The sequence below is a fragment of the Ambystoma mexicanum genome, chromosome 7p (genome assembly GCF_040938575.1).
Source record: "Ambystoma mexicanum isolate Mex_15411 chromosome 7p, UKY_AmexF1_1, whole genome shotgun sequence".
In the NCBI taxonomy this organism is placed as follows: domain Eukaryota; kingdom Metazoa; phylum Chordata; class Amphibia; order Caudata; family Ambystomatidae; genus Ambystoma; species Ambystoma mexicanum.
In genome coordinates this window covers 899696704-899721091 of record NC_090939.1, presented here as the reverse complement: position 1 = coordinate 899721091, position 24388 = coordinate 899696704, and the positions used below count along the sequence as shown (strand labels likewise).

General features: G+C 47.7%; 1 protein-coding gene and 1 non-coding gene across 2 annotated transcripts in view; one reads left to right on the top strand and one right to left on the bottom strand.

Annotated features, from left to right (window-relative positions):
* Nucleotides 1–2267: 2267 nt before the first annotated feature.
* On the bottom strand, nt 2268–2418 carry LOC138526680 (5.8S ribosomal RNA). The gene has a single exon (XR_011283709.1). It is a non-coding gene; the product is annotated as a 5.8S ribosomal RNA (ribosomal RNA).
* A 5155-nt stretch (nt 2419–7573) lies between these two features.
* Nucleotides 7574–24388, top strand: part of PIGA (phosphatidylinositol glycan anchor biosynthesis class A) — a 161396-nt gene continuing 144581 nt past the window's right edge. The window contains exons 1-2 of the mRNA XM_069637172.1: nt 7574–7819; nt 18085–18834. Of these exons, the coding sequence (XP_069493273.1) occupies nt 18129–18834 (706 nt within the window). The 5' untranslated portion in view covers nt 7574–7819; nt 18085–18128. The remainder of the gene's footprint in view (nt 7820–18084; nt 18835–24388) is intronic.

The following is a 24388-nucleotide window of genomic DNA, read 5'->3' as shown; positions in this document are numbered from 1 at the left end:
GATTTGGGGATCTGAACCCGACTTCCTGTCGATCGGCTGAGGGCAATGGAGGCCATAGCCCATCCCTTCCGAACGGCGCTCGCCCATCCCTTAGGACTGACTGACCCATGTTCAACTTCTGTTCACATGGAACCCTTCTCCACTTTATTCTTCAAAGTTCCCGTTTTAATATTTGCTACTACAACCAAGATCTGCACCTGCGGCGGCTCCACTCGGGCCCTCGCCCCGGGCTTCTGTGCGTACTGCAGCAGCCCTCCTACTCGCCTGACTTAGCCCCCCGCGGCTCTCAACGCTGGCCTGGTATGGGCCTGATGCTCCAGGGCCATCCATTTTCCGGGCTAGTTGATTCGACAGGTGAGTTGTTACACACTCAGCGGATTCCGACTACCATGGCCACCGTCCTGCTGTCTATATCAACCAACACCGTTTCTGGGGACTGATGAGCATCTGCATCATGCGCCTTAACCCCGGGTGCGGTTCATCCCGCAGCGCCTGTTCTGCTTACCAAAAGTTGCCCACTGAGCACATTCATACAATACCCGGCTCCACGCCAGCAAGCCGGGCTTCATACCCATTTAAAGCTTGAGAGCAGGTTGAGATAATTTTGGCCCCAAGACCTCTAATCATTTGCTTTGCTAGATAAAACTGGGGTTTCCGTGCGCCAGCTATCTTGAGTGAAACTTCGGAGAGAACCAGCTACTATATCATTCGATTAGTCTTTTGCCCCTATACCGGGGTCGGATGACCGATTTACACATCAGGACCGCTACGGACCTCCACCAGGCCGAGTTCACCATCTTTCGGGTCCTATCACACACGCTCATGCATCATCTCTGACAGAGCGGGGGAGACGGGTCGGTGGAGAGCCCACCGCAACAGGATGCCACTGCAATCGCCGGGCACCGGCCCTCAACATCATTACATCACAGGGTTTCATTCATCCCTCTGACTCGGGCAGGCATTATATTCTTAGTCAGTGTTTCCAGACAGGTCGGGTGGTTAACTGACCCCTGGCGCCCTTTGTGGGCCTCCCCGCCCGGCAGCACGACGTGGTTGGGGTGTATTGAGGGCAGTCCACCACAGTCACATCGGGAGCCCCGTCTCCCGTGGCCACTCTAGCAACCCCCCAAGAGGGGCCAGGACAGTTGCCGGATAAGGGCCCGGTGGTGGTCTATCTCCCTCAGCTCCGTGGACACAGCAAAACTGCTGTCAGGGGGCTGTAACACTCTCTGCTGGAGCAGAGAGCCACCTGCCCCCTGGGGCCTTCCCAAATGCACCCTGCTGGGGCTGGATGTGCCCGCGCTGCAGACTCACAAGGGCCTCCACCGTTCCAGGTGACCAACCTGCCTGCCGTGTTGAATCCTGTGGGTGGACTGCACAGACCCCACCAGTTTACCGCTCAACCGTTTCACACCCTCTTGAACTCTCTTCAACTTTCCCTTACGGTACTTGCTGGTCACCAGTCTCGTGCCCGTATTTAGCCTTAGACAGAGTTTACCACACGCTTTGGGCTGCATTCCCAAGTAACCTGACTCCAAGAAGACCTGATCCCGGTGGGCAAGAGGCCGCTATCGGCCTAACACCATCTGCGTGGGGAGACGATCAGAAGGACTTGAGCCCCCTGAGTGATGCCGGGGAGTCGGTCTTCTGTACGCCACATTTCCCACGCCTGCTGCTGAATGGGGATTCGGCGCTGGGCTCTTCCCTTTTCACTGGCCGTTACTGAGGGAATCTTGGTTAGTTCCTTTCCTCTGCTTAGTAATATGCTTAAATTCAGCAGGTCACCATGTCTGATCTGAGGCCGTGGTCGGGGAGCACAAAGCTCAGGGCAGCTGGCCTCGGGCCCGTATGGGGGGTTGCCCCAGCCCTTGGCGCAGGCAAGTGTATTCTGTCCCAATCTGTGACCGAAGCCCACATGGTCACAAGGTCCGTGCTCCATGGTCATCCTGCGCCGGCAGCCGTGGGACACCAAAGACAGCCACACACAGCACGGCCAGGTGCCCCGGGGTAGGGTGAAGGTGCACCAGGCTTTTTTAAAGCCTGCTGCCACTGCCACTACATCCGAGGCGCGTCGGCCACCCGCCCTCCCGAAACCAGCATGAGGTGGGGAAACCAGGACGCGTCGGCAATGAGCTTGCGCGCCAGATCCAAGGATCCAGCGACGGTGCTGATCGGGGTCTGACCTTAGGGGGATGAATGGAATGGGGTCCCTGCGACAGCCCCAGCCACGCCCCTGGGAGTGAACCCCAGGGCGATTGATGTACAAGCGACCCTCAGACAGGCGTAGTCCCAGGAAAAACCCAGGGCCACATGGTGCGTTCGAAGTGTTGATCAATGTGTCCTGCAATTCACACTAATTCTCGCAGCTAGCTGCGTTCTTCATCGATGCACGAGTCGAGTGATCTACCGCCAAGAGCCACAGGCAACTTTTTTTGTCCTAGACGTCGGCCTGACCCTGCCGGTGCAGGAGAGGTTGGGGGAGGCAGCGCTGGCTGTGGCAGGACAGCCCAGCTCCCTGTCTAGCTCGGCCGAAACCATTGTGGTTTCAAAAAAATAAAAAATAATAATCCAGGTGCTCAGCCTGACCGCCAGCTGCAGCAGCACAGCGCTTCCCAGGGGGATGGAGGTAGGCCGCTCTGCCACCTGCCCACACGGCCCGATCCACTCATCCTTCCCCGACCCCTTCCCTTTTGGGAGGGGGGGCTGGGAGATGGACAACGAGGCAGGCCAGAGACAGCACAGACAGGGGGTCGGGTGGGACCACTAGAGTCTTCAAACCCCAGCCCGGCCGCATAGGACCCAGCTCCAGGTACCTGGGCAAGAGGGAAGGTCACCCACTGTGCCAGCGGGCCTGGCCATTGCTCACACACAGATGTGGGCGGTTGGAACCTTGGCGCCCACCGTCAAGTGAGCCAGCTGCACCATGGCTCATGCCTGGCTTGCCCGGGTGCCTGTCTGCCTGGGGAGGCACCCCTCGAGAGCAGTCAGGTTTCCCTCGGCTCCCGGCTGCCCCCAGTCAGGGCTTCCCTGGTGACCGGGGTGTGCCCACCAATGCCCAGCCGCTGGCAGGTCAGAGAGAGGAGTGTGCGCCCCCCGGCCAGCGCAGATGCGGGCTCAGTGAGGAGAGGGGGCTGGTTGACCACGCGCACCGGACCGCTCTGGGAGAGGTGCCCCGGGCTGTGGGTGTGCACGTCTGGGATGCAACCGAGGTCAGGCCCACGGCTCTCCCTCCCGCTGCTCCGCTGTTAATGATCCTTTATGCCCCCACCCACAAGCAGAAACCATTCACACTCAAATGCCCCATTTCTCCTTCCAAACACGTTCCAGATTCAAATGCCACCTCCCTCCTGACCTACATGCCACCATCCCTCCATCCGAACCCACACAAAGACACCAACATCCGTCCCTCCATACCTACACCAAGATGCTCCACCCCTCAGAGCCACACCCATATGCTTCATCTCTACCTCCACACTCAGATGGCGCCATTTGCCCTCTCTCTATACCCACACCCGATTACCCCATCCCTTCGACACACACATGCTCCCACCACTCCAATAAACCAACATCCTTCTCTCCAGACAAACATACCCCATCCCTCCATTCACACCCAGATGCCCCCTTCCTTCCCACCAGAGCGCTCCAGCCCTGACCCACATGCTCCACCATTCCCTCGCATGCCCCCATCATATGCCCATTCCATATCAACAATGCCCCCTCCGATCCAGACTCCACGATGCACAATCCCTTCCTCAAGACCCATACCATGATGGCCCATGCTCCCTCCACACAGAAAGATGCCCCTATCCGTCCTCCGACCAATGAGCCCCAATCCTTCCCTCCAGACCCACACCAATGTGCCCCATCCCTCCCTCCAGATGCACATCAATGTGTCCTGTGCCTCCCTTCATACCCAAAGCAATGTCCCCATCCCTCCCTACAGACCCACACCCATGTGCACCATCGCTTCCTCTCAGAACCACACCAAGATGCCCCATCCCTCCCTCTAGACCAATACCATAATGCACCATCCTCCCTCCACATAGCAAGATGCCCCTTGCATCAGATGCCCATGTGCCGATCCTGAATCACATGCAGATAGCCCCAGCCAAACCGCTCTAAAACCACCCATCCTAGTATGCCCCATCCGCCCAGACCCACACCAATGTGCCCCGTCCCCTCCTTCCAGACCCACACCAATATGCGGTCATCCCTCCCCAGACCAATGTCCCCATCCCTCCCATCAAACCCGCACCAATGTGCCCCCAACACCTCCCTACAGAGCCACACCAAGATGCCCAGTCCAACTTCCCAACCCACACCTAGATGACCCATGCCACCCTCCAGACCCACTGTGCCCCATCTCTCCCTCCAGAAAAACGCCCATGTGCCCCATCCACCTCCCTCCAGAGCCATACCAATGTGCCCCACCACCTCCCTCCAGAAACACACCAATGTGCCCCCACCACCTCCCTCCAGAGCCACACCAATGGGACCCGACCACCTCCCTCCAGAGCCACACCAAGATGCCCGTCCCACTTCCCAACCCACACCTAGATGACCCATGCCACCCTCCAGACACACTGTTCCCCCATCTCTCCCTCCAGAAACACACCCATGTGCACCATCCCTCCGCCAAGATCCACACCAATGTGCCCCATCACTTCCCTCCAGAGCCACACCAATGTGCCCCGTCCAACTTCCTAACACACACCTAGATGACCCATGCTACCCACCAGACCCACTGTGCCCCATCTCTCCCTCCAGAAACACACCCATGTGCACCATCCTTCCGCCAAGATCCACACCAATGTGCCCGACCACCTCCCTCGAGAGCCACACCAATGTGCCCCCACCACCTCCCTCCAGAGCCACACCAAAATACCCCGTCCCACTTCCCAACCCACACCTAGATGACCCATGCCACCCTCCAGACACACTGTGCCCCATCTCTCCATCCAGAAACACACCCATGTGCACCATCCCTCCGCCAAGATCCACACCAATGTGCCCGACCACCTCCCTCGAGAGCCACACCAATGTGCCCCCACCACCTCCCTCCAGAGCCACACCAAAATACCCCGTCCCACTTCCCAACCCACACCTAGATGACCCATGCCACCCTCCAGACACACTGTGCCCCATCTCTCCCTCCAGAAACAAACCCATGTGCCCCACCACCTCCCTCCAGAGCCACACCAAGATGCCCCGCCCAACATCCTAACCTACACCTAGATGACCCATGCTACCCACCAGACCCACTGTGCCCCATCTATCCCTCCAGAAACACACCCATGTGCACCATCCTTCCGCCAAGATCCACACCAATGTGCCCCACCACCTCCCTCCAGAGCCACACCAATGTGCCCCCACCCCCTCCCTCCAGAGCCACATCAAGATGCACCATCCCACCCTCCCAACCCTCACCTAGATTACCCATGCCACATCCAGACCCACTGTGCCCCATCTCTCCCTTCTGAAACCCGCCCATGTGCCCCATCCATCCCCCCAGACCCACACCAATGTGCCTCATCCCTCCCATCAAACCCATACGAATGTGCCCCCCACCAACTCCCTCCAGAGCCACACCAATATGCCCATGACACCCTCCAGACACACTGAGCCCCATCTCTCCCTCCAGACCCACACCCATGTCCCCCAAACCCACACTACTGTCCCTATCCCTCTGCTCAGACCCACACGTTCCTATCCCTCCAGCCCTACACCAATGTGCCCCTTCCACCAGACCCACACCAATGTGCCGCTTCCTGCCAGACCCACACAAGCATGCCCCTATCCATCCAGACCCCAAGATGCCCCATCCCTCCCTCTATACCAATACCATAATGCCCCATCCTCCCTACACATAGCAAGATGCCCCTTCCCCTTGCAACAGATGCCCATGTGCCGATACTGAATCACACGCAGATAGCCCCAGCCAACCCCCTCTAAAACCACCCATCCTAGTATGCCCCAGACCCAGACCAATGTGCCCCATCCTCTCCTTCTAGACCCACACCAATATGCGGCCATCCCTCACCAGACCAATGTCCCCGTCCCTCCCATCAAACCCAAAAAAATGTGCCCAGCCCCCACATCAAACCCGCACCAATGTGCCACAAGACCAACACCAACGTGCCCCTATGCATTGCAGACCCCACCAAGATGCCACCATCCCTCCATTCACACAGCAAGATGCCCCCATCCTGCCCACCAGACCTACACCTAGATGAACCACCCCCCCAATCCCACAATGTGCCCCCATCCAAAGCCACACCAAGATGCCCCGTCCAACCCACACCTAGATGACCCATGCCACCCTCCAGACCCACTGTGCCCCATCTCTCCCTCCGGAAACACACCCAAGTGCCCAGTCCCTACCCCCAGACCCACACCAATGTGCTCAATCCCTCCCATCAAACCCATACCAATGTGCCCCCACCCCCTCCCTCTAGAGCCACACCAAGATGCCCCATGCCACCCTCCCAACCCACACCTAGATGAACAATGCCACCCTCAAGACCCACTGAGCCCCATCTCTCCCTCTGGAAACACACCCATGTGCCACATGCCTCCCCCTAAACCCACACCAATGTGCTCCATCCCTCCCATCAAACCCACATGAATGTGCCCCACCACCTCCCTCCAAAGCCACACAAAGATGCCCCATCCTACCCTCCCAACCCACACCTAGATGGCCCATACCACCCTCCAGACCCAGACCCACACCCATGTCCCCATCCCTCCTCAGAGACACACCAATGTACCCCAACCCTCCCTGCAAACCCATACCACTGTCCCTATCCCTCCCCCCAGATCCACACCACTATGTTCCTATCCCTCACTCCAGACACACACCAATGTGCCCCCTTCCTCCAGAACCACAACAATGTTCCCCATCCCACCAGACCTACACCAGCGTGCCCTATCCAACCATTCAGGCCAAACCAAGATGCCCCATCCCTCCCTCTAGTCTAGACCAATACCATAATGCCCCATCCTCCCTTCATAACAAGATGCTCCTTCCCCTTGCAACAGATGCTCAGCCGCAGTCGACCCCTCTAAAACCACCCATCCTAAACACACCCTCATGAAAGATTAAATTACTCTATTAGTCCCCTTTGATTAGTTAAGCACCACAATCCACTGTCTCCCTGTTCCTTTTCTTAGCCCTCCATACCTTCCATGGTGAATAGCTGAACGTGATTTTTAAAATAAATGCAATTTCCCGCTTCCCTGTGGAAATCTGGTGGTTTGCAGGAACGTTCATGGTATCTCGAAAGAAAATGCTAATTGTATTTGCAGCCAGCCAACAGCACACGGATTGCAGCTGCTGCACAAAGTCCGACGCTCCAGGATCTCATAGAAACGTTCCGGTATTCAAAATAAAATGCCCACTACAAGCCGAAAGCATTCAGTGCCCTTGCACCAGCAGCCACAGCTTTCCCGCTTCCCGAATCCCGCTGCATCCCGAGCAAGAAAGTGCCCCGGAACCGCTTCATTGCTCCGACGGAAATCGCAGGGATGACATCACAGACCACGTGTTGAAGAGTGGGCGGGCCGTTGCTATGGTCCTTTTCTCGGATGGGAACTAGTCGCTACCCTTGCTATAGTCCGTTGGTTGATAATTGCTCCGGAACCGCTTCATTGCTCCGGAAATTACACGGAAGACATCAAAGGTCACGTGAAGTAGAGTGGGTGGGCCGTTGCTATGGTCCGTTTCTCGGATGGGAACTAGTTAACCATTGACCGTTTCTCGAATGGGAATTAGACACTACCCTTTACAAAACGCTCATGTCCAGTTTCCAAGCAGCTTCAGGTGAGTGCATGCGATCCAGCTCTTGAAGTGAATTTTATATGCATTTCTTTTAGCATCCATTAACTTAGACGTGCTCACCCCTTTGTTGTTATATTGTTAAGAGGAGCCTTTTTGCAACCTCTTGGAATGCACGTTGAAGCTGTAATTCCTTGTATTGTACTTATCACTTGTTGAAATTAAATATTGTAAGTACGTGATTTTCTAAACATCTGGTTTTGAAACTATACGGGGCAGCCTGTTGTTGGCATAGACACAGTAGCTGCTCCGAACCTCGTTTACGGTACGGTTCAGGCTCTGCAATGCTCGCAGGCGCAGTAACTGCTTTGCAGCTACTACACACACCGTGCTCTTGGTGTAAGTTACTTATATACCTGTGCCAGATAATGCTCGCAGACACGGTAACTGCTCTGCAGCTACTACACAGACCGTGCTCTGGTGTAAGTGACTACATATCTAATAATACCTGCACAGTCTAATGCTCGCAGAGGCAGTGACTGCTGTGCAGCTGCTACACAGACCCTGCTCTGGTGTCAGTGAGATATATATATATATATATATATATATATATATATATACACCTGTGCAGATTAATTCCCGCAGACGCAGTAACTGCTGTGCAGCTACTACACAGAACCTGCTCTGGTGCAAGTGACTACATATATAATAATACCTGCGCAGGCTTATGCCCGATAAAAGGCAGTAACTGCTGTGCAGCTACTACACAGACCCTGCTCTGGTGTAAATGACTTTCACAAATTGTTTGTGTAAGGGTGTGATTTCTTTCTGTGAATTGTTTTCCGATTCTAGTGGTGTAGTCCACCCCCCCTCCCCGCCCCCCTTTTTTTTTTTTTTTTGCTTTGAGGATTGTTGCTTTGTATAGTTTGAGTTGTCTTTGGTATTTAGTCTTGTCTGGTGTATTGTTCTCCCCATTTAGCGTTTTTTTTGGCGTTTTTTCATTTGTTCTGTGAACCAGTTTTTTTTGGTGTTGCTTTGAATGTTTTAGCTGGTGCGCAATGGCCTTGGTGAGCCAGTTGTTGAGTGTGTCTTCTGTTGTATCTATGTTTATATTGGTGGGATCTCTTTCACCTGGGTTGTCGTGGTGGGTTGATAGCATGGCAGCCTTGTCTGCTAGTTTTGTTGCAAAGTTGGGGTTGTAAGAAGATGGTCTGTAGATCCGTAGGAATACTATGTTTTATTGGTCGTTGAGTTCTATCTTGATTAGGAGGGATTCATAGTCTTCCGTGTTGGTTGTGATGATTCGAGATGCCCAGGCATATTTTTTTGTGTATAATTGCAATTCCACCTCCTCTTCGGTTTTCTCTGTTAGTGTGTATTAATTTATAATTGTCGGGTATTGCTTCGTTCACGATGGCTTTATAGTTGTCTGATAGTCGGGTATCTGTAAGGAAGAGCACCTCTGTGCCTCCTTCACTTAGGTCATTGGTTTCTGTTGAGTGTTTTGCCATGGATCTAATGTTGAGGAGGCTGCAGTGTAGTTTGCTGGATTTCCCTTTTGTGTTGTTAGTATTGCTTTTTCTGACCGGTGTGTTGTTGGTTGGGTTTCTGTTCCAGGGTTTTTCCGGTTTGAGTCTTTTGGGTGGTGTGGTTCTTTGTTGGTCAGTCTCTTTGTCGAGTAGACAGATAAGGTTTATGGTGGGGTTGGTTCATTTCCGGGTGGTAAATAGGGTCTCTACACCTCTGTTTTTCCAGTCCTGGTGATATAGGGGGTGTAGAGTGAGTGTGATAGTTTCCGATTTGTTCCTTGTTCTGGTTGGGGTATTGTCCATGGTGGAGACCAGGTTGGGATGGTCTATTAGTTGTCATCCGTTTGGTGTCCTGGTTGGGCCTGTATTTGTGAAGCTTATTGGCTGTCGGTTCATTGTTGCTGTGCTGTTTTTGTTTACCATGTCAAGTCTTTTGGGGTTGTGGGGTCATGCTGGTCCGTGCTTTCCAGAGTGGTTTGGGATTTCTTATTATTTCTGTTGTCTTTTATGGCTTCTTTGTCTTTCTTGTGGCGAGGCATGATGCGTGGGTTGACTTCCTTAGTGGGCGTCCTCTTTCGATAGGTTTTTTTCATGGTCTTTTGGGTTTAGTCTTTGCTGTTTGTGACTTGGTAGGTTGTGGGTAGTTAATGGGACTTTGTGGTTCCGTTTATTGCTTCTTTCTTTTTTGGATCCTTTTCTTTTCTTTTGACTTTTTTTATCCCAGGGGTACTTTTCGTTATGGTTGTTGATTATTGGATTTTGCGCAAAGCAAACATGAATACTGTGTGAAGGAGTGTATCTGAATACTGGCATATATTGGTGCAGTTATGTTGGGGATAATTCTAATTTCTTTGCTAATTCCCTTCAACCTTAGAGACCCCCAGCTCTTTTGCTGGACTTTAGGACTTTTTAATTTTAACCCTGGAGTGAGCGGGACCCTTTTCCCACTGCATCATGTGTTTCGACCTTTTGGATTGGGTTTTCACTGTTTTGGGAGTCTGACAAACTTCATATGCGTCTACTTTTTGTATGGTGACACCACTGCTCCAGATTGATTTTGAGGTGGGAGTATTTTACTCCCTGTTTTTAAACTTTGAGAGTAAATGTGATTTTAAGAGAGTAAAAATGACTTTTCTCCTTTGCAAGAGAGTAAAATGTATGTGACATCCAGCGACGCATGCACAAACTGTATGGAAATCCTTACCGTACGGCAGCTTTCTGCATTGTGACAGAATACCTTTTATTATTTCTCTAAGGTCTGGCCATTTGATCTCTCCTGTATATATTTAAATGTTGAAATCACAAAAACCTAGCTGGCTTCAGAGAAATACATTCTTTTTCAGAGGTGGCTTGCAATTACATCCATGTAGATAAAAATCAAAAGAAGTCTTCTGGTTTCTGTCAAGTAACCTGACCTTTGCACTGCCCTCTGCTCTAAACCTGTGTATAAATGTACGCAGGAAAATAAAAAAGCTGTCGTATTTGCAAGATTTTCATGCGTAAAAAGGCCTGGTATGCACCTTATCTGGAGGCCTGGGTGACACCCATCAACATAAGTGCAGTGTCACTGAGAAATCCTTTAGATTTCTCATAAGGTTTAAAATACTGTTTTCTTGTGTGAACTACTGTTCCCAAGAATAGTAAAGTGAAAATTACTTTACTTACCTTTTCGTGGGTCCAGCATACACCATTTTATGTGGAGTGCTGGGGGGTTACCTAGTAGCCCCTTATCCTACATTCTCTTGTAACATTTGTATGTTGCCCTCCCTACTTTTAAATGACTAGTGGCAGTGGTTTAATTTTTCCTACCATTGTGCTTTTGTACCGCAGGCTGAACCCTCAGCTGCAGTATAGCTAGAACCCAGGGGTGACCATTTTATCAAAACAACCCCTGTCTTTTTTTTTTTTTGCCATTTTTTTTGTTTGTGCGGTCTTTCTTGGGTTTTACTCTGTGCGCCAAACAGATTGGAGCCCTTTGTTTGTCTTGCCTTTGGCGCACTTGAGCCCTGAGTCCCGCCTCTGGCTCCAGTGTGTCTGGAAGGACAGGATGTGAGGGAGGGTCCCGAAACTCCCCTGTCCTTTGTCTCTAGGAATGCCTGAATGCAACCAGTCCTGAATGGCTGGCTGTCCTTTTAGGACAGCGACCCTGGTGTGTGATTGACAGCCTAGGCTGTGCATGAATGGGAGAAACCTGCTTAAAAGGCAAGGGTTTTGTGACTAGAGGCAGAGTCGACCAATGGGAAGAACACCTGATGAAGGAAACCGTGAACTAGGCTTGCTGCATCCTCCTGGACCTTTGAATTGCCCGGTGAAGCCCTGCTGCTGTGCTGAAACTCCCTTTTCGGACAGAGAAGCTCCGGAATGGACTTCTCCCCTTGGGTTAGTGGGACCAACTAACCCAGAGACTAACTCCACTGGACCATCTTCCCTGCCTGGCTGTACTTCTTCATTGCTGCAAGAACCAAGTGCCAGGGGTCGAGTAATCCGTAGTCGAGTGAAACGTCTGAAATCCGGCTAGAAGCTCCAGGAGTCTCCTAAGGACCCTCCAGAAGCAGGACGACCAGAGCTAGAGTCCCCTCACCAGACCCAAGGAGTGAAGGAAGCCCAACCGGTACCAGAGATCCGCAACCGTGCTGTTTACTAAGTGTTGAAACCGCAAAGTGCCGCTGAACCGAAAAGAGCCCGTAGTCACCAACGACCTCCGAAGTACCACCGCAGGAGCCCTACAGACGTCCTCCCTCTTGTCCCCACGACTAAGGCTCGGGAACACAGGTGTGCAATGCTGTAGCAGGACAGAAGCCAGCTGGACCACTCTTCAAACCAGAGATACTGTTTAGACTTGGGGTACTTACCTCGCTGTCTTGTAGCCTTGCTTTTCTCAGTTGGGAATTGCAGTGGCTTACTTTTAGAGTTGATTCCTACTCTGTTTTCACAGCTTGTGACCCTACAAGTGATTTTCCAACAAACTCTCTAACTTTGTACAAGACTTTTGATTCTAAGTAGTGCCTCAGCTCCATAGGCTGTTTCAAATTGACTTTGGCTGTCCTGGGTCCCTGCAGACTCTTCTAGCCCACTGACTTTGATATGGTTTGTCCCTCACAGGTGGTAACTTGTTTTAGACTGTTACTGCTGGGAAAGGCTTGTCTAGATTCCATTGGAAGATTTAGTTGTCCTCACATATACTGAGAACCTGTTTAATCTTTTTCCTTCCTTAAACCCCTTTTCTTTCTGCAACCTCAGAATCTGCAAAGTATAACTAGTGTGATATATAAATGCCTTTACTGTCCTTGTGATTGAAGTCACCCCAGGGTGTAGCAATTGTGTATGAAGCATATCCAAAGATTATCCACTAACTTGCTCTGATTCTGAAAAGTAATTTTAAAGTATATTTACATTGTTACATGAATTGCCTTTCTAAAGAACGCTTATTTACAAAATGTTAATTAAATAAATACTATTTATAATTGAAACCTTGGGTGTAAGTGTTACTTGGCTACTTGTATTTACAGATTGCATTTGTACAGCTCACAGTTAATCCTCTTGAGATGGGCCTGGCCGCTCAGTCACACTGCCAACCTGTCTAGTTCAGACCTATACCAAAAGATGGGCTTACCTAATACCAAGCAGATAAGTGTTGTGTAGTCTCACACAGCGGGACGGCACCAATTCTTACCTAACAAGTCAGCATGGAAATGTATTGATTGTGAGGGTGCTGGGTTCCTGCTTTTGACTGGGATGGCAAAGGATTCTCACAGGTGTATGCTATGTTTAGGCCTCTGGCTTCCACTTTAGCCCAACATAGTCTCAAGCTTTACCCTTGCCACAGTGGGGGATCACTCAGCATAAGTGCAACTAAGCAAAAGCAGAATGACCATCAGTATTGGTCCGCATATCATCCTACAAACTCTGATGTTATCGGTAAGTCATCCCCAAATCATCAAGAACCACCATGTTTCATCGCAATGCTCTTGAAGTAATCAGCAGGTCATCCCCAAATCATCAGGGACAAATGTGCAATCACTTGAAGTGACCAGTAGGTCATCCTAAAAGCATCAGGAACAAAGAGTTTTCTAAAATAGAGATAATGTTCGCATATTCATGAAGTCATCCTAAGCTCATCCCCAAATCATCACCCACCATTCTGAGATATTTGCTAATGACTTTAACAGCGTGATGACGTCTGATGATGTGGGAATGACTTCTAGTGTAGTTCGATGATCATCAGATGACCCCAGGATGGTCTCTAAACTCATCCTTTTAGACCAGGGCGTACAGTGTGGGTTTTAGAGGTTTACATCAAAACGTACCATACAATAACTAGATCTGGGGATAGGCCCGGCTGAAGATGTGTGTGTGTGTGTGTGTGTGTGTGTGCGGCCCATTTCAATATGATGGTTGGTGCCCCCTGCTTAGAGCGATATCAGTCTGAGGCCTGCATGGGGTGCATACATTACAATGATGACAAAGATAAGTTTAGTAGCCACTGATTATCACTAGTAGAGGGCGAGTCAGCTGTGATCTTAAACACTTCCCACTGAAGAGCTATAAACCATTCATTGTCAGCAAGTGGCTGATCTGGAGGAGCCAGTGTTAGAAGTCAATGAGCTGCTAACAGTTCTGTATATCCTGTGGAAGTGACAGACAGTAGGGCTCCAGGAAACACAGCTTCTAATGGCAGTGCTGTAAATAGAGAGGAATATATTATTGTGTTGCAAGTCTGTATGGTGGCAGTTCCTGGGGTCCCCCCTAAGGTTTGAGGCCGCTTTCATTTGAAAGGATTGAAGGGCCCCAACGCCGTCCATGGCTGGGGGAGTCGGGGAATTCACAGGTAGAGAGGTGCTGGCGCAGCAAAAACAAAGAGGTGATGGCTGGAAGGTTTAAAATGATTTTTAACCACTGGCATTGCTCTGGGCAACCTTCCAGACCATCGTTCTTCACCTGCCAAGCCATTACAGAAGGGGAAAGACCATATGCAAATCATGCTTGGTCCCACCCCAAAAGGGGCAGTCCAGCCCGAACTGCTAGGTCGCATCCCTTCTGTACGAGACCACAAGCATCCCCAAACATGTTTCGGCCTAGTAGGGCCTCATCAGTGAGGAGTGGCTTGGGTCTCTAGGCCCAGCAGGCACGGGACCCACGTCTGGGCATACCCGTCCCACTTGGGATTTGATAGACCTAACATGCAGAGTTCCACAAATCTCTATCTTGTCCTTGGTCATTTTCAACCTCTGTAGAACCCCTCGGGTAACTGATGAGCACACTGGCATAAGGATAAACCACTTTGCAAATGACATGCAGCTTTATCTAAAGATCAATTGCATCAGCAATATCCCTCGGCTAAAGCACAGTCTGTCCATTATCCAAGCCTGGGTATCAAGCACTTGAAGCTCAACCCTCCGAAGGCTGAATTAATTCTCCTACAAAACCACACCAAGTATGTCCAGAATTGGCTGTATGAACTGGATCTCAATGGATTCATGTCTCAGCTCTCACCAAGTGCAAAATCTCTCTGCTGTAATATTTACTGTGACAAAACGCACTTTGCTATGAAAACGAAGGCAGCATGGTACCAGCTTGTGCTTTTCTGCAAATATAAGCCTTTTGTCCCTGTCCCAGTTTTTAGAACACTTGTGCAAACACTGGTCTTCTCCCACCTGGACGGTGGCAATGCAGTATTCACAGGAGTTCCAGATACCACCGTGACCCTGCCCCCCTGAAACCAGTCCAGCATGCCTGTCACAGGGGTAAAAAGAACATTCTATAACGTCATCCCCATTGTAAAGAAACTACCCTGGCTACTACTTCAAGCACACGTCATGCTCTAGACTGCCCAAATCATCTCCAAACCAGTCTCAACCAAAACACCATTCTCTTTGGCTGAGAAACCCATGATCTCTGGAGGCCAGCACACCACTAGTAGAAGTCCTTTCGACTGGCTGAAAACAAAGAACAGGAAGCGGGGGACAAACTTGGTACATATCAGGAAAAGGCCTGTTCTCTCTTTTCCTATCACTTGAAAACATGACCCATGCAGATAAGACTGGCTTCCCCATCCTTCATTTAGGAAGACCTGAGGAGCCTCCTCTTCAAAGAACATTGCGCAAATCTATGATCGCTCTATTCAACCCTATTGCCCCACCCCTAGTTTTCTCCTCGTCCCCCTGCTCCTCCTATCCATCCCACCTTCTCTGCTACCCCTGCGTCTTACTGGGTGTGTCCCCTTTGTACATTGCTCCATTGTTTCACAGCTAGGTTACCACTCTATAAATCTCATAGATGAGAGAAGTTGCTCCTACCTCTCTCTGGTCGTCCCCCTTTCTGTAATGGCGTGTCAGGGAAAGAATCACCCCCTGGAGAGTTGCCCTGAGTGATGTCAGAGGTAAAAATGAATTCTAAATCTTCAGCCATCTCCTCTTTAACTTTGCTTTAGTCCTTCCCAAGTGGGCCGGGCATGCCCAGACGTGGATCCTGTGCATGCTGGGCCTAAAGACCCAAGCTACAACTCACTGATGATGCCCAATAAGGCTGAAACACATCTGGCGTTGCTTGTGGTCTCATGCAGAATGGGTGTGATTTAGCAGTTTGGGCTGGACTGCCCCTTTGGAGTGGGACCAAGCCTGATTTGCTTATCGTCTTCCCCATATCTGTAATGGCTTGGCAGGTAAAGAATGGTGGCCTGGAGTGTGGCCCAGAGCGATGTCAGAGGTTAACATTATAAACCTTCCAGCCATCACCTCTTGTTCTCCCCCTTTTTCTGGTTGTATTGCTATGCCACACACGTTGTCTCACTCTCATAGTGCATTAAGCATTGGCACAGTCTTGGTTAAGACAGAGTTCCACGTGCCAGAATTACAATGAATAGTGCACAAACTAGAGTGGCAGAAGGCCCTTTTTCTAACGATTTTTCATATGTATTTGTGCATATACTCTTGCAGGGGTCTGCAACCTTTGGGCATTTTGGACTACAACTCCCAATGGCCTTTGCCACCATAGTCCATGATGGAGGACCATGGAAGTCAAAGTTGAAATCGTCCGAAAGGGCCAGAAGTTGCAGTCATTTTATTGCTCCAAGGATGTATTGATTGGACCCACAACATGTATATCAGATGAACATTGACAGGACTTCTAAGTGAAAAGCAAGTTGATGATTTATAAACCATTTTATTGAACTGAGGATCTATTGATTGGACCTACAATTCATGTTTTTGGTGATTGCCACACAAGTTAATTGCTGCATAAAAGATAAAATGGTTCTTCTACCAAAATGAAGTCCGTAAAGGTTATAGACTAATGTAAAAAATGAACATTGTTTCAACCTTCCTACCATTAATCCTACAACGTCCCCCCACCCCAATGCAACAGGTACCCGAACGCGTGCCAACCCATACCAACTAAAAGCAAACCCAACATAGTGACTGTTTTTTCTAAACTGAAATTGCCAAGAGCAGCAACAGCACTCTCCCTCTCCTCCCCCTAACACATTCACCCAGTCCCTTTTTTCTTTTCAAATCTGCCAGGGCACCTGGAGACCATCAACATGGCAGTGGTGCGCAGTATAAATCGTATTACCCTAACAGAACACTGTTAGTTAAATAAACAAATGATCTCTCTTTATTATACTCAGTGTGCTTACAAATAAACAATGTTGTAGCAGACAACACATTGTTTCAAGCCCTCCTCGAGCCATAATCACAATGCCCGAGTTTACGAGATGGACTAATAAAATAAACCAGACACATCCGCAACTTCGGATTGTGATTGATTCAAGTGTAAGGGATAATGAGAACCATATACAGCTTTCTCCCAGACGCATCCTGTGGGCCGGGAGGGTAGCTAACTGCCAACGCATTTGTCTTGGAAGCAAGACAACGCAGAGCTGTAGAAGTTTAAGCCCTGGCCCGCACTTGGAGACTGGTCTCCAGTTTTAAATGTGTTATACAAGATGAATTCAATTAATAATGGCAGTTTTTTTAAAGAACTGATCAAAAGATGCAGTAAAAGCAATCACTGGACAATAAAACATGTGACTTTAAAGGAAAATCTAGTTGAAACAAGAGAAATTGTTCAGGACTCCAAGTGGGCACTTCCCTCTAGCCATTGGCTAGGGATAATTGTCTCTTGGCAGGTAAGAAATGGTGTGCTGTGTGTATGTGTATAATTGGCGTGGTGAGCTGGGGAGTGATTGAGCCGGAACAAGATGGAGCATTATTGGCCAGTTACCGCTACGGCTGTGCCTGGCAAGTGCCTTTCCTATGCCTACATAAAAGCCCAAGCTGTTGACATTGCCAATGCTTGTTTTATTAGGAAGATCAACAATGTCTAAGCAATAATAGGAAGAAACGGAAATCCCTCCCCACCCCCCAAAATCTCACATTGTCACAAAGAAAAGCCTTGAGACCACTAATGGCAGACTCGCATTGTGGGAAATAGGCTGGAACAAGATTGAGCCTATAAATGTTGCATAGGTATTTTTAGCCGGGAGAATCAAAAATAGCTCCCTATAAGAGTCAAGCTTACCAGGTCTCAAGACTACAGTCGCAGGTGCTAGATGACTTCATGCAATTTTGACTCTATTGATTTGGAAGGTGGCTGACAAGGAAGTAGTGATTCGGAGCCTGAATGCATTTTCGTACTTAATGATGTTATGATTGTTTTCACCCTTTGAAATATATACTTGGCATTAATATTGCTTCTCTTGTGTACGATGGCATCTTTTTATTTACAGAAGACATTTCATGAAAAGTCAAGTTATTAAACAATTTTTTTTTTTTTCCCATTCAGGTAGCACATAGCCTGGAGTCTTCTGAGGTCAACCTGGCTTCACCATGTCCCACGGGAGGGGGGAAGGAGACAGAACATGTCTTAGTATTCACTCAAACGGTGTTGACAGTGGACATCAAACTGCTAATGCACACAGCATATGTATGGTCTCTGATTTTTTTTATCCAAACATGGGAGGTGTGGAAAGTCATCTCTACCAGCTGTCACAGTGCCTCATTGAAAGGGGACACAAAGTTATCATTGTGACTCATGCGTACGGGGACAGAAAAGGAATCCGTTACCTCACAAATGGCCTCAAAGTTTATTATTTGCCCCTGAGAGTCATGTATAATCAGTCCACAGCTACAACCCTCTTCCACAGCCTGCCTCTGCTCAGGTACATATTTGTGCGGGAAAGAGTTGAAATCGTCCATTCGCACAGCTCCTTTTCTGCCATGGCCCACGATGCTCTCTTCCATGCCAAGACAATGGGACTCCGCACCGTTTTCACAGATCATTCGCTTTTTGGGTTTGCGGATGTCAGTTCCGTTCTCACGAACAAGCTCCTGACTGTGTCGCTTTGTGATACGAATCACATCATATGTGTGTCCTACACCAGCAAGGAGAACACCGTGCTGAGAGCGGCTCTGAATCCTGAGATTGTTTCTGTGATTCCCAACGCAGTGGATCCCACAGAGTTCACTCCAGATCCCCACAAGCGTAATGAAAATACAACTATTGTCGTTGCAAGCAGGCTTGTTTACAGAAAAGGTAAAGCCCCCCCCCTCGTGCCTACATCATTGCTACGTTTGAATATTTTAGATATTTTTATGGTGTACAGTCGTCTTGCAAAAGAGATCATTCTCCCCCCTCCCTCTCCTCAAATCCTAAAAGTCAGATTTCTTTGAGCACCTGTGCAAGGGTATCTGAGAAGATGTTGGACCCTTTGTATACTCGTGTTGCGAATGTATGAGATTAAGGATGTGTCTTGGAGTGTAGGAATTATAACACCAAGTGTTTGGAGGTGGTGCATGGGTTATACATCTGATTGACCTTCACTCCCTTATGTACCTTTTTACTACTGTGATTTGTTTGCCTGGCCTCATCTCCATCTACTGAATATGTAACCTGATTCTGTTGGGTATGTTTTTCCTCTCACCCAATGCTGTAGCACCAATCTTTTTCTCAGGACTTGTCTATTTTCTCAAGGCTCTGGGGCATGTCTTCTCCATGCCCTGCTGTGTCTTTCCCTTACCCCTTGGCACTCACACTGGTACACTGGTAATTATGTTATTCCTCTGCCATCCACTCGCACACTTATTTTGGTGCTTGTTATTTTAATTCTTTTTGCAATCATTTTTTTTGTTTTGTTTTTGACCTGTGCGGTCCTTCTTTCTCTACAATCTGGTGCTTGTTTCTCTTCCTGCTTAAAATGGCACACATCCTTCTTCACCAAAAGTTGGTGACCTTTTATTGCCCGCCCTCTAAAATGTGTTTCTCTCCTTTTTATTTTATTTGGAAAGGGATGCTCTCGGCTTAGAAACGATATCTACGGAGGGTGACTCCTTGTTTTATTAAAGGCACTATCCAAAACGTTCCCTAAATATTCTAGGACTGGAGTTTATTTAATTGCACTAGTCCTCAAATATGCAGGGCAGGGTGTATAGTGGCTTAAAAAAAAAAACAGATCGAGTCTCCCTCAATGTTTTTTCCAGCGCATTTTTTGAGCTTTAAACCTGGCTAAATAGACTTCATGTCTTTGTTAGAGGGCAGAGTCCTTGTGGTTGACACAGGCTTCAATCTATCCGTCATGTATTAAGGGTCTTACACGCACAACATTTGTAAGTTGATGAAAGCAGGTTAGGAGAAGTTCTGTGCTCAACCGGCAATCAATAGAGAGAATGTCTAACAGATGTGACATGGTCTTGCTTGACGATGCCACAAAAGGCCCTAACTGGTCAATTTTATGAGGTTTGGAGAGCATGCAGATTCACACAATTAGTACCTGCCAACAATAGTCCAATCTTGAATTGATTAGAGCAGTGGCAAGAAAGATCTATTTTCCTCAGAAAGGAAGGGCTTAATCTCGGTAGAGCATTTAAAGAAGAGACCAAATGTTCCTGCATAATGTACACTGCAATTACTAAAATGCCACAGTCCAGCAATGCAAGTGCATAACATTATTTCTACAGCTACAAATGATGCAGCTGCTATTACATGTTGGACAACTCCCGGAATAGCACTCCCAAAACGTGCACCAAGAAATACAGCCTGCTTGGATTTATTGAAGCTTCTATGAACTGGGTCTTCCATCAACTCACTGCCAGCCGTCAAACAGATTTCACATCGGATACTATTCTCTCATATGAAATCGATCTATTATCTCATTGCTTGAGGATAAATGTAACCGAATCACCCAGAATTCCAACCCCCATGCCATTAATATTATTCACACTGATTCTAATGGGCATCATGACGGAGGCCTAACAATATTCACCCCCCCCAGCCCTCATGTGTACAAGTTTAACTCATACCTTCAAATTCTGCCACTAGATGTGAACTTATCCTGGTATGCATTGGCTCCCCAACATGGAATACACAGTTTCTAATGATTTATGATTTTCTGTCACCCCTCCGGCCCCCCCGCACCCCATACACGCCCTCAAATGTGTCTTCCTTTGCCTCACAAGTAAAAGCAGTGCATCCCCTGACTATAAACACCTAATGGTGCTAGGAGATTTCAGTCTCCGAATAGATGAATCGCAGTTGGCAATTGGGCTTAATTGTATTGTAATTGTCATTTGTCTAGTGCCTTTTCTCCATGGTATGGTCCCAACGCGCTGTAGGTTGAACGCCCTCGCAGGACCGAAGTCCAGGTATGGGAAATGCGTCAGAAGTTTAGAAAGCGTGTGTGTATTTTAGCCAAAGCGAAGTTGGGTAGGGGTGGCCAGGTCCTTACTAGCTACCCATATCAAGCTGGCAAGGGGATGGGTGCGTTGGCGTTGACAAGAGTGATTGAGAGTAGTAGATTAATTATGTGTCCAGCTAGACCAAATTTTTGTCCTGAGGGGTAGCTGCATTCTAATGGCAGAGGTGTTGTGCAATATGTATTATTGGAATTGAGTATGGTTGTCGATGTGTGCGGGTGAGTGGCCTTGCCTTCGGCTGTCTTCCATAAGCATGAAGTGTGATATGTACCCGTCTGCTGCTGCTGGCCTTTTGGTTTTGTAGACGTGGCGGGGACCCTCTCCTGTGTTCTGCTGGAGATTATTAGTTTATTCTTACCGTCATTCAGTGAATGCATGGAGCTTCCTTGCTGCCCCGGCCTGTCTTGGAGTGATCGAGTAGCTCAAGAGGTCAAAATGAGGGTTAATCAAAACCTTTTATAGTATGAAATACCTGCTTTTTACACACACAATTGTGGCCCCATCACACAAGGCTGATTACACTCTGGGTTTAGTATTCTGCAGGAATTTAAAAAAGGATTGAATGAGTAAGAGCTAAGAGCAAATCTGGGTATCGGCGAAACCCAGTAAACAGGAGCTACTGGGGAAATAAGGAGATGGTACAAGCATGCCACAAATCTAACCTCCACATGAGAACCAAACTTTGTTCATTTATATGTGACCCATGTCTAGTTCTTTATACACTCTGAAATGTGCATAGTTAGTTGTGAAAGTATGTTTGGCAACAATTAGCCTGAGGAGTTAGAGTGCCTGGTAGCCAGTCGTTGGTACCAAATTAACCAATCTACAGGTACCATCCAAATAGCTTCCACTGACTTTGATCTACGTCTGTGCAAATCATGTTTGGTCAAGGAAAAAAAAAAACATATGCTTTTACACAGGACAACTATTTTATGAATGCAATGGACATTGGAATAACTCCAAAATCAAAAACTTCTGGAGTATCGTGGCCTTCCCTGCACTGGAATTTGTAATTATATTACATTTGGAATCGTTGGAGAATTGAAGCCTGGATTGCCCAGAGTTTACATTTAGCACTCCCTTGTGTGTTCATAAAGAACCTGCATTTTCTCACCCACACCAGGCTTCTCTGTGTCTGGTTTCCCCCCACACTGGGCTTCTTGGTTTTTCCCCACTGTGGGCTTCTCTCGGTTTCTCTCCCAACTTGGCGGCTTCTCTGTTCCTCCTTTAGGTATTCTCAGTATCTCCCCACTCGGGGTCCTGTCTTCTTTGTATTCCCTCAAACACAACACGATGGACCAGTCGAAAAGGGAATGGTGCACGTTTTCACGTTTACTTTTTTAACAAATATCAATAAATGTAACTTATTTTGTTCAAATTCATTTTATTAACACATATAAAATATAAAATTTGTTTCTAAAAAGCATATCACACGATATTTCTCACCACAATTCAACCCACTCTGTCATTCCTACCCTTCATTCCTTTGTTTAAAAAAAATGTATGACTCACACCTCACAAACTAACTCTTTGGTCAGATTTTTTTCTATTTCCATCTCTACAATGTCCTCCACTTCTGTAGAAGATGATACTTCCTGTGTTTAAATCAATTACACAGTCAAAAATAGTCTACATATGTTTCGGTTGACTAGATGGACATCACAAATTCGTCCTCTTGATGACGCAACCTTCTTTAGGACTCTAATAGGGAATTATTATCTTTCCCCTGTAACCACGTAGTGTGAGTTTTACCACCTATAAAAAACAATACAATACATTAGTGATCTGCATAAATACCAATCCCTTAGTTATTTGTTTAGTTATTACTACTGTGAACAAAAAGACTCTAAAACAAGTAGTCCTTGGTTCTCCCTCTTCGCAATAATCTCTCATCTATTGCAAGAAAGGAAGATATTTGGCTTTAATCCTATTCATATCCTAGTATAGAAGGTCACTGTTCTTATTCCCACCAATAGGATACAAACAAACTATTATTTAATAAATAGCATAACAGCATAGCATATCTCAATACTTACTCGAACCTAGGCAAAAGACAGCAAAAAGTGCTCTCTCCGTCCTGTTCGTTCCGATAGATAGTTAAAGAGAGAAAAGGTTTCTTCACACTCCCACCGACACTCAACACCAGTCCATCAGGGCATAGCGCATCTATTTTGTGCCCTATAAAAATAATGAAATATTTTAAGATCTCTTATTATATAATTACTTTACACCACATTGACAGCGAGAGCGACACTAGTACTTACATATCAGCACGTTGTTCCCAGAGCAATATTCTTTCTTATGGGAAATGCGAAAAATGCAGAGCCCAATTCATACGGCCCTCTCTAATCGTGTCTGTTCGGGCTAATCCACATCCAAAGGTATCCTGTAAAAGCATGCCAGAATTTTATTATTGAAACAGATGATCTCTCACCTTGTAGTGTACTGTTATTCCTTGTTCTGTCACTTCATTGAGGTCTACTAGATCACACTAGTCCCTCAATCCATGTACAGCCATTCCTACCCTGATGTCTATCTGGACTTGTTTCACCAATACCATGACTGCGTAAAGAGACTCTAGTTTTACATTAATTAAATCGTTCCTCTCTGCGGATTATTTAGCTCTCCTCTACGCGTATTTCCACTTTACAAAAACAGACCTCCGCAGTATTCCCTCATAATGCTGCTTACTTTGGAGTTGAAGTAGGGTGTTCCAGAGTGAGTTTCCGCTGCATGGCAGGCGTTATGTATGACCTGTGTTTATATTTGTAGTGGATATGTTTCAATCTAGAGTAAATCAAAACTTGGTTGACATGTTTGCAGATTTGCTTCCATTCTACCACAACTATTGGTGTACCTAAATCTTTTGCCCATTTGTCTTTGACTTTCTTTTTTTTTTTTGTGTGTTTTTTTTTATTGGTCCAAATACCTTGCACAAATGTATTCACCTATAACAATCATAAAATCACAATACAAAACTACTTCTCAGAATAAAATCCTCTCATTAATCCTAATACAACAATTAATTTTGTAATGCAAAAGCTTGTAATAAAAAGTTACCACAAGCAGTCCAAAAAGGAGCAAGAACAAACACTGTGTATTACAGCTGGGCGAGCACAAATCAAACCAAACAGTGGAACAGAACTGATTGATGAGCTGACAAACTGCCATACAGCGAACATCATTTTTATACCGCTAATACAATGTTCATGGTATTGCGTTTCAAACTTCACCTCTTTTGTGGTTCCCACGAAGCATATTGGTTAACATGCGTCAATCCCCTATAGCTAGACATATGTCAGTAGAACATTATTGGTGCAAACAGATCTGCCCTCTCTTAGCTCATCTCTTCCCCCATGTGGTGCCACATTGATTCCCATTCCTCCAGCAAATAGTTT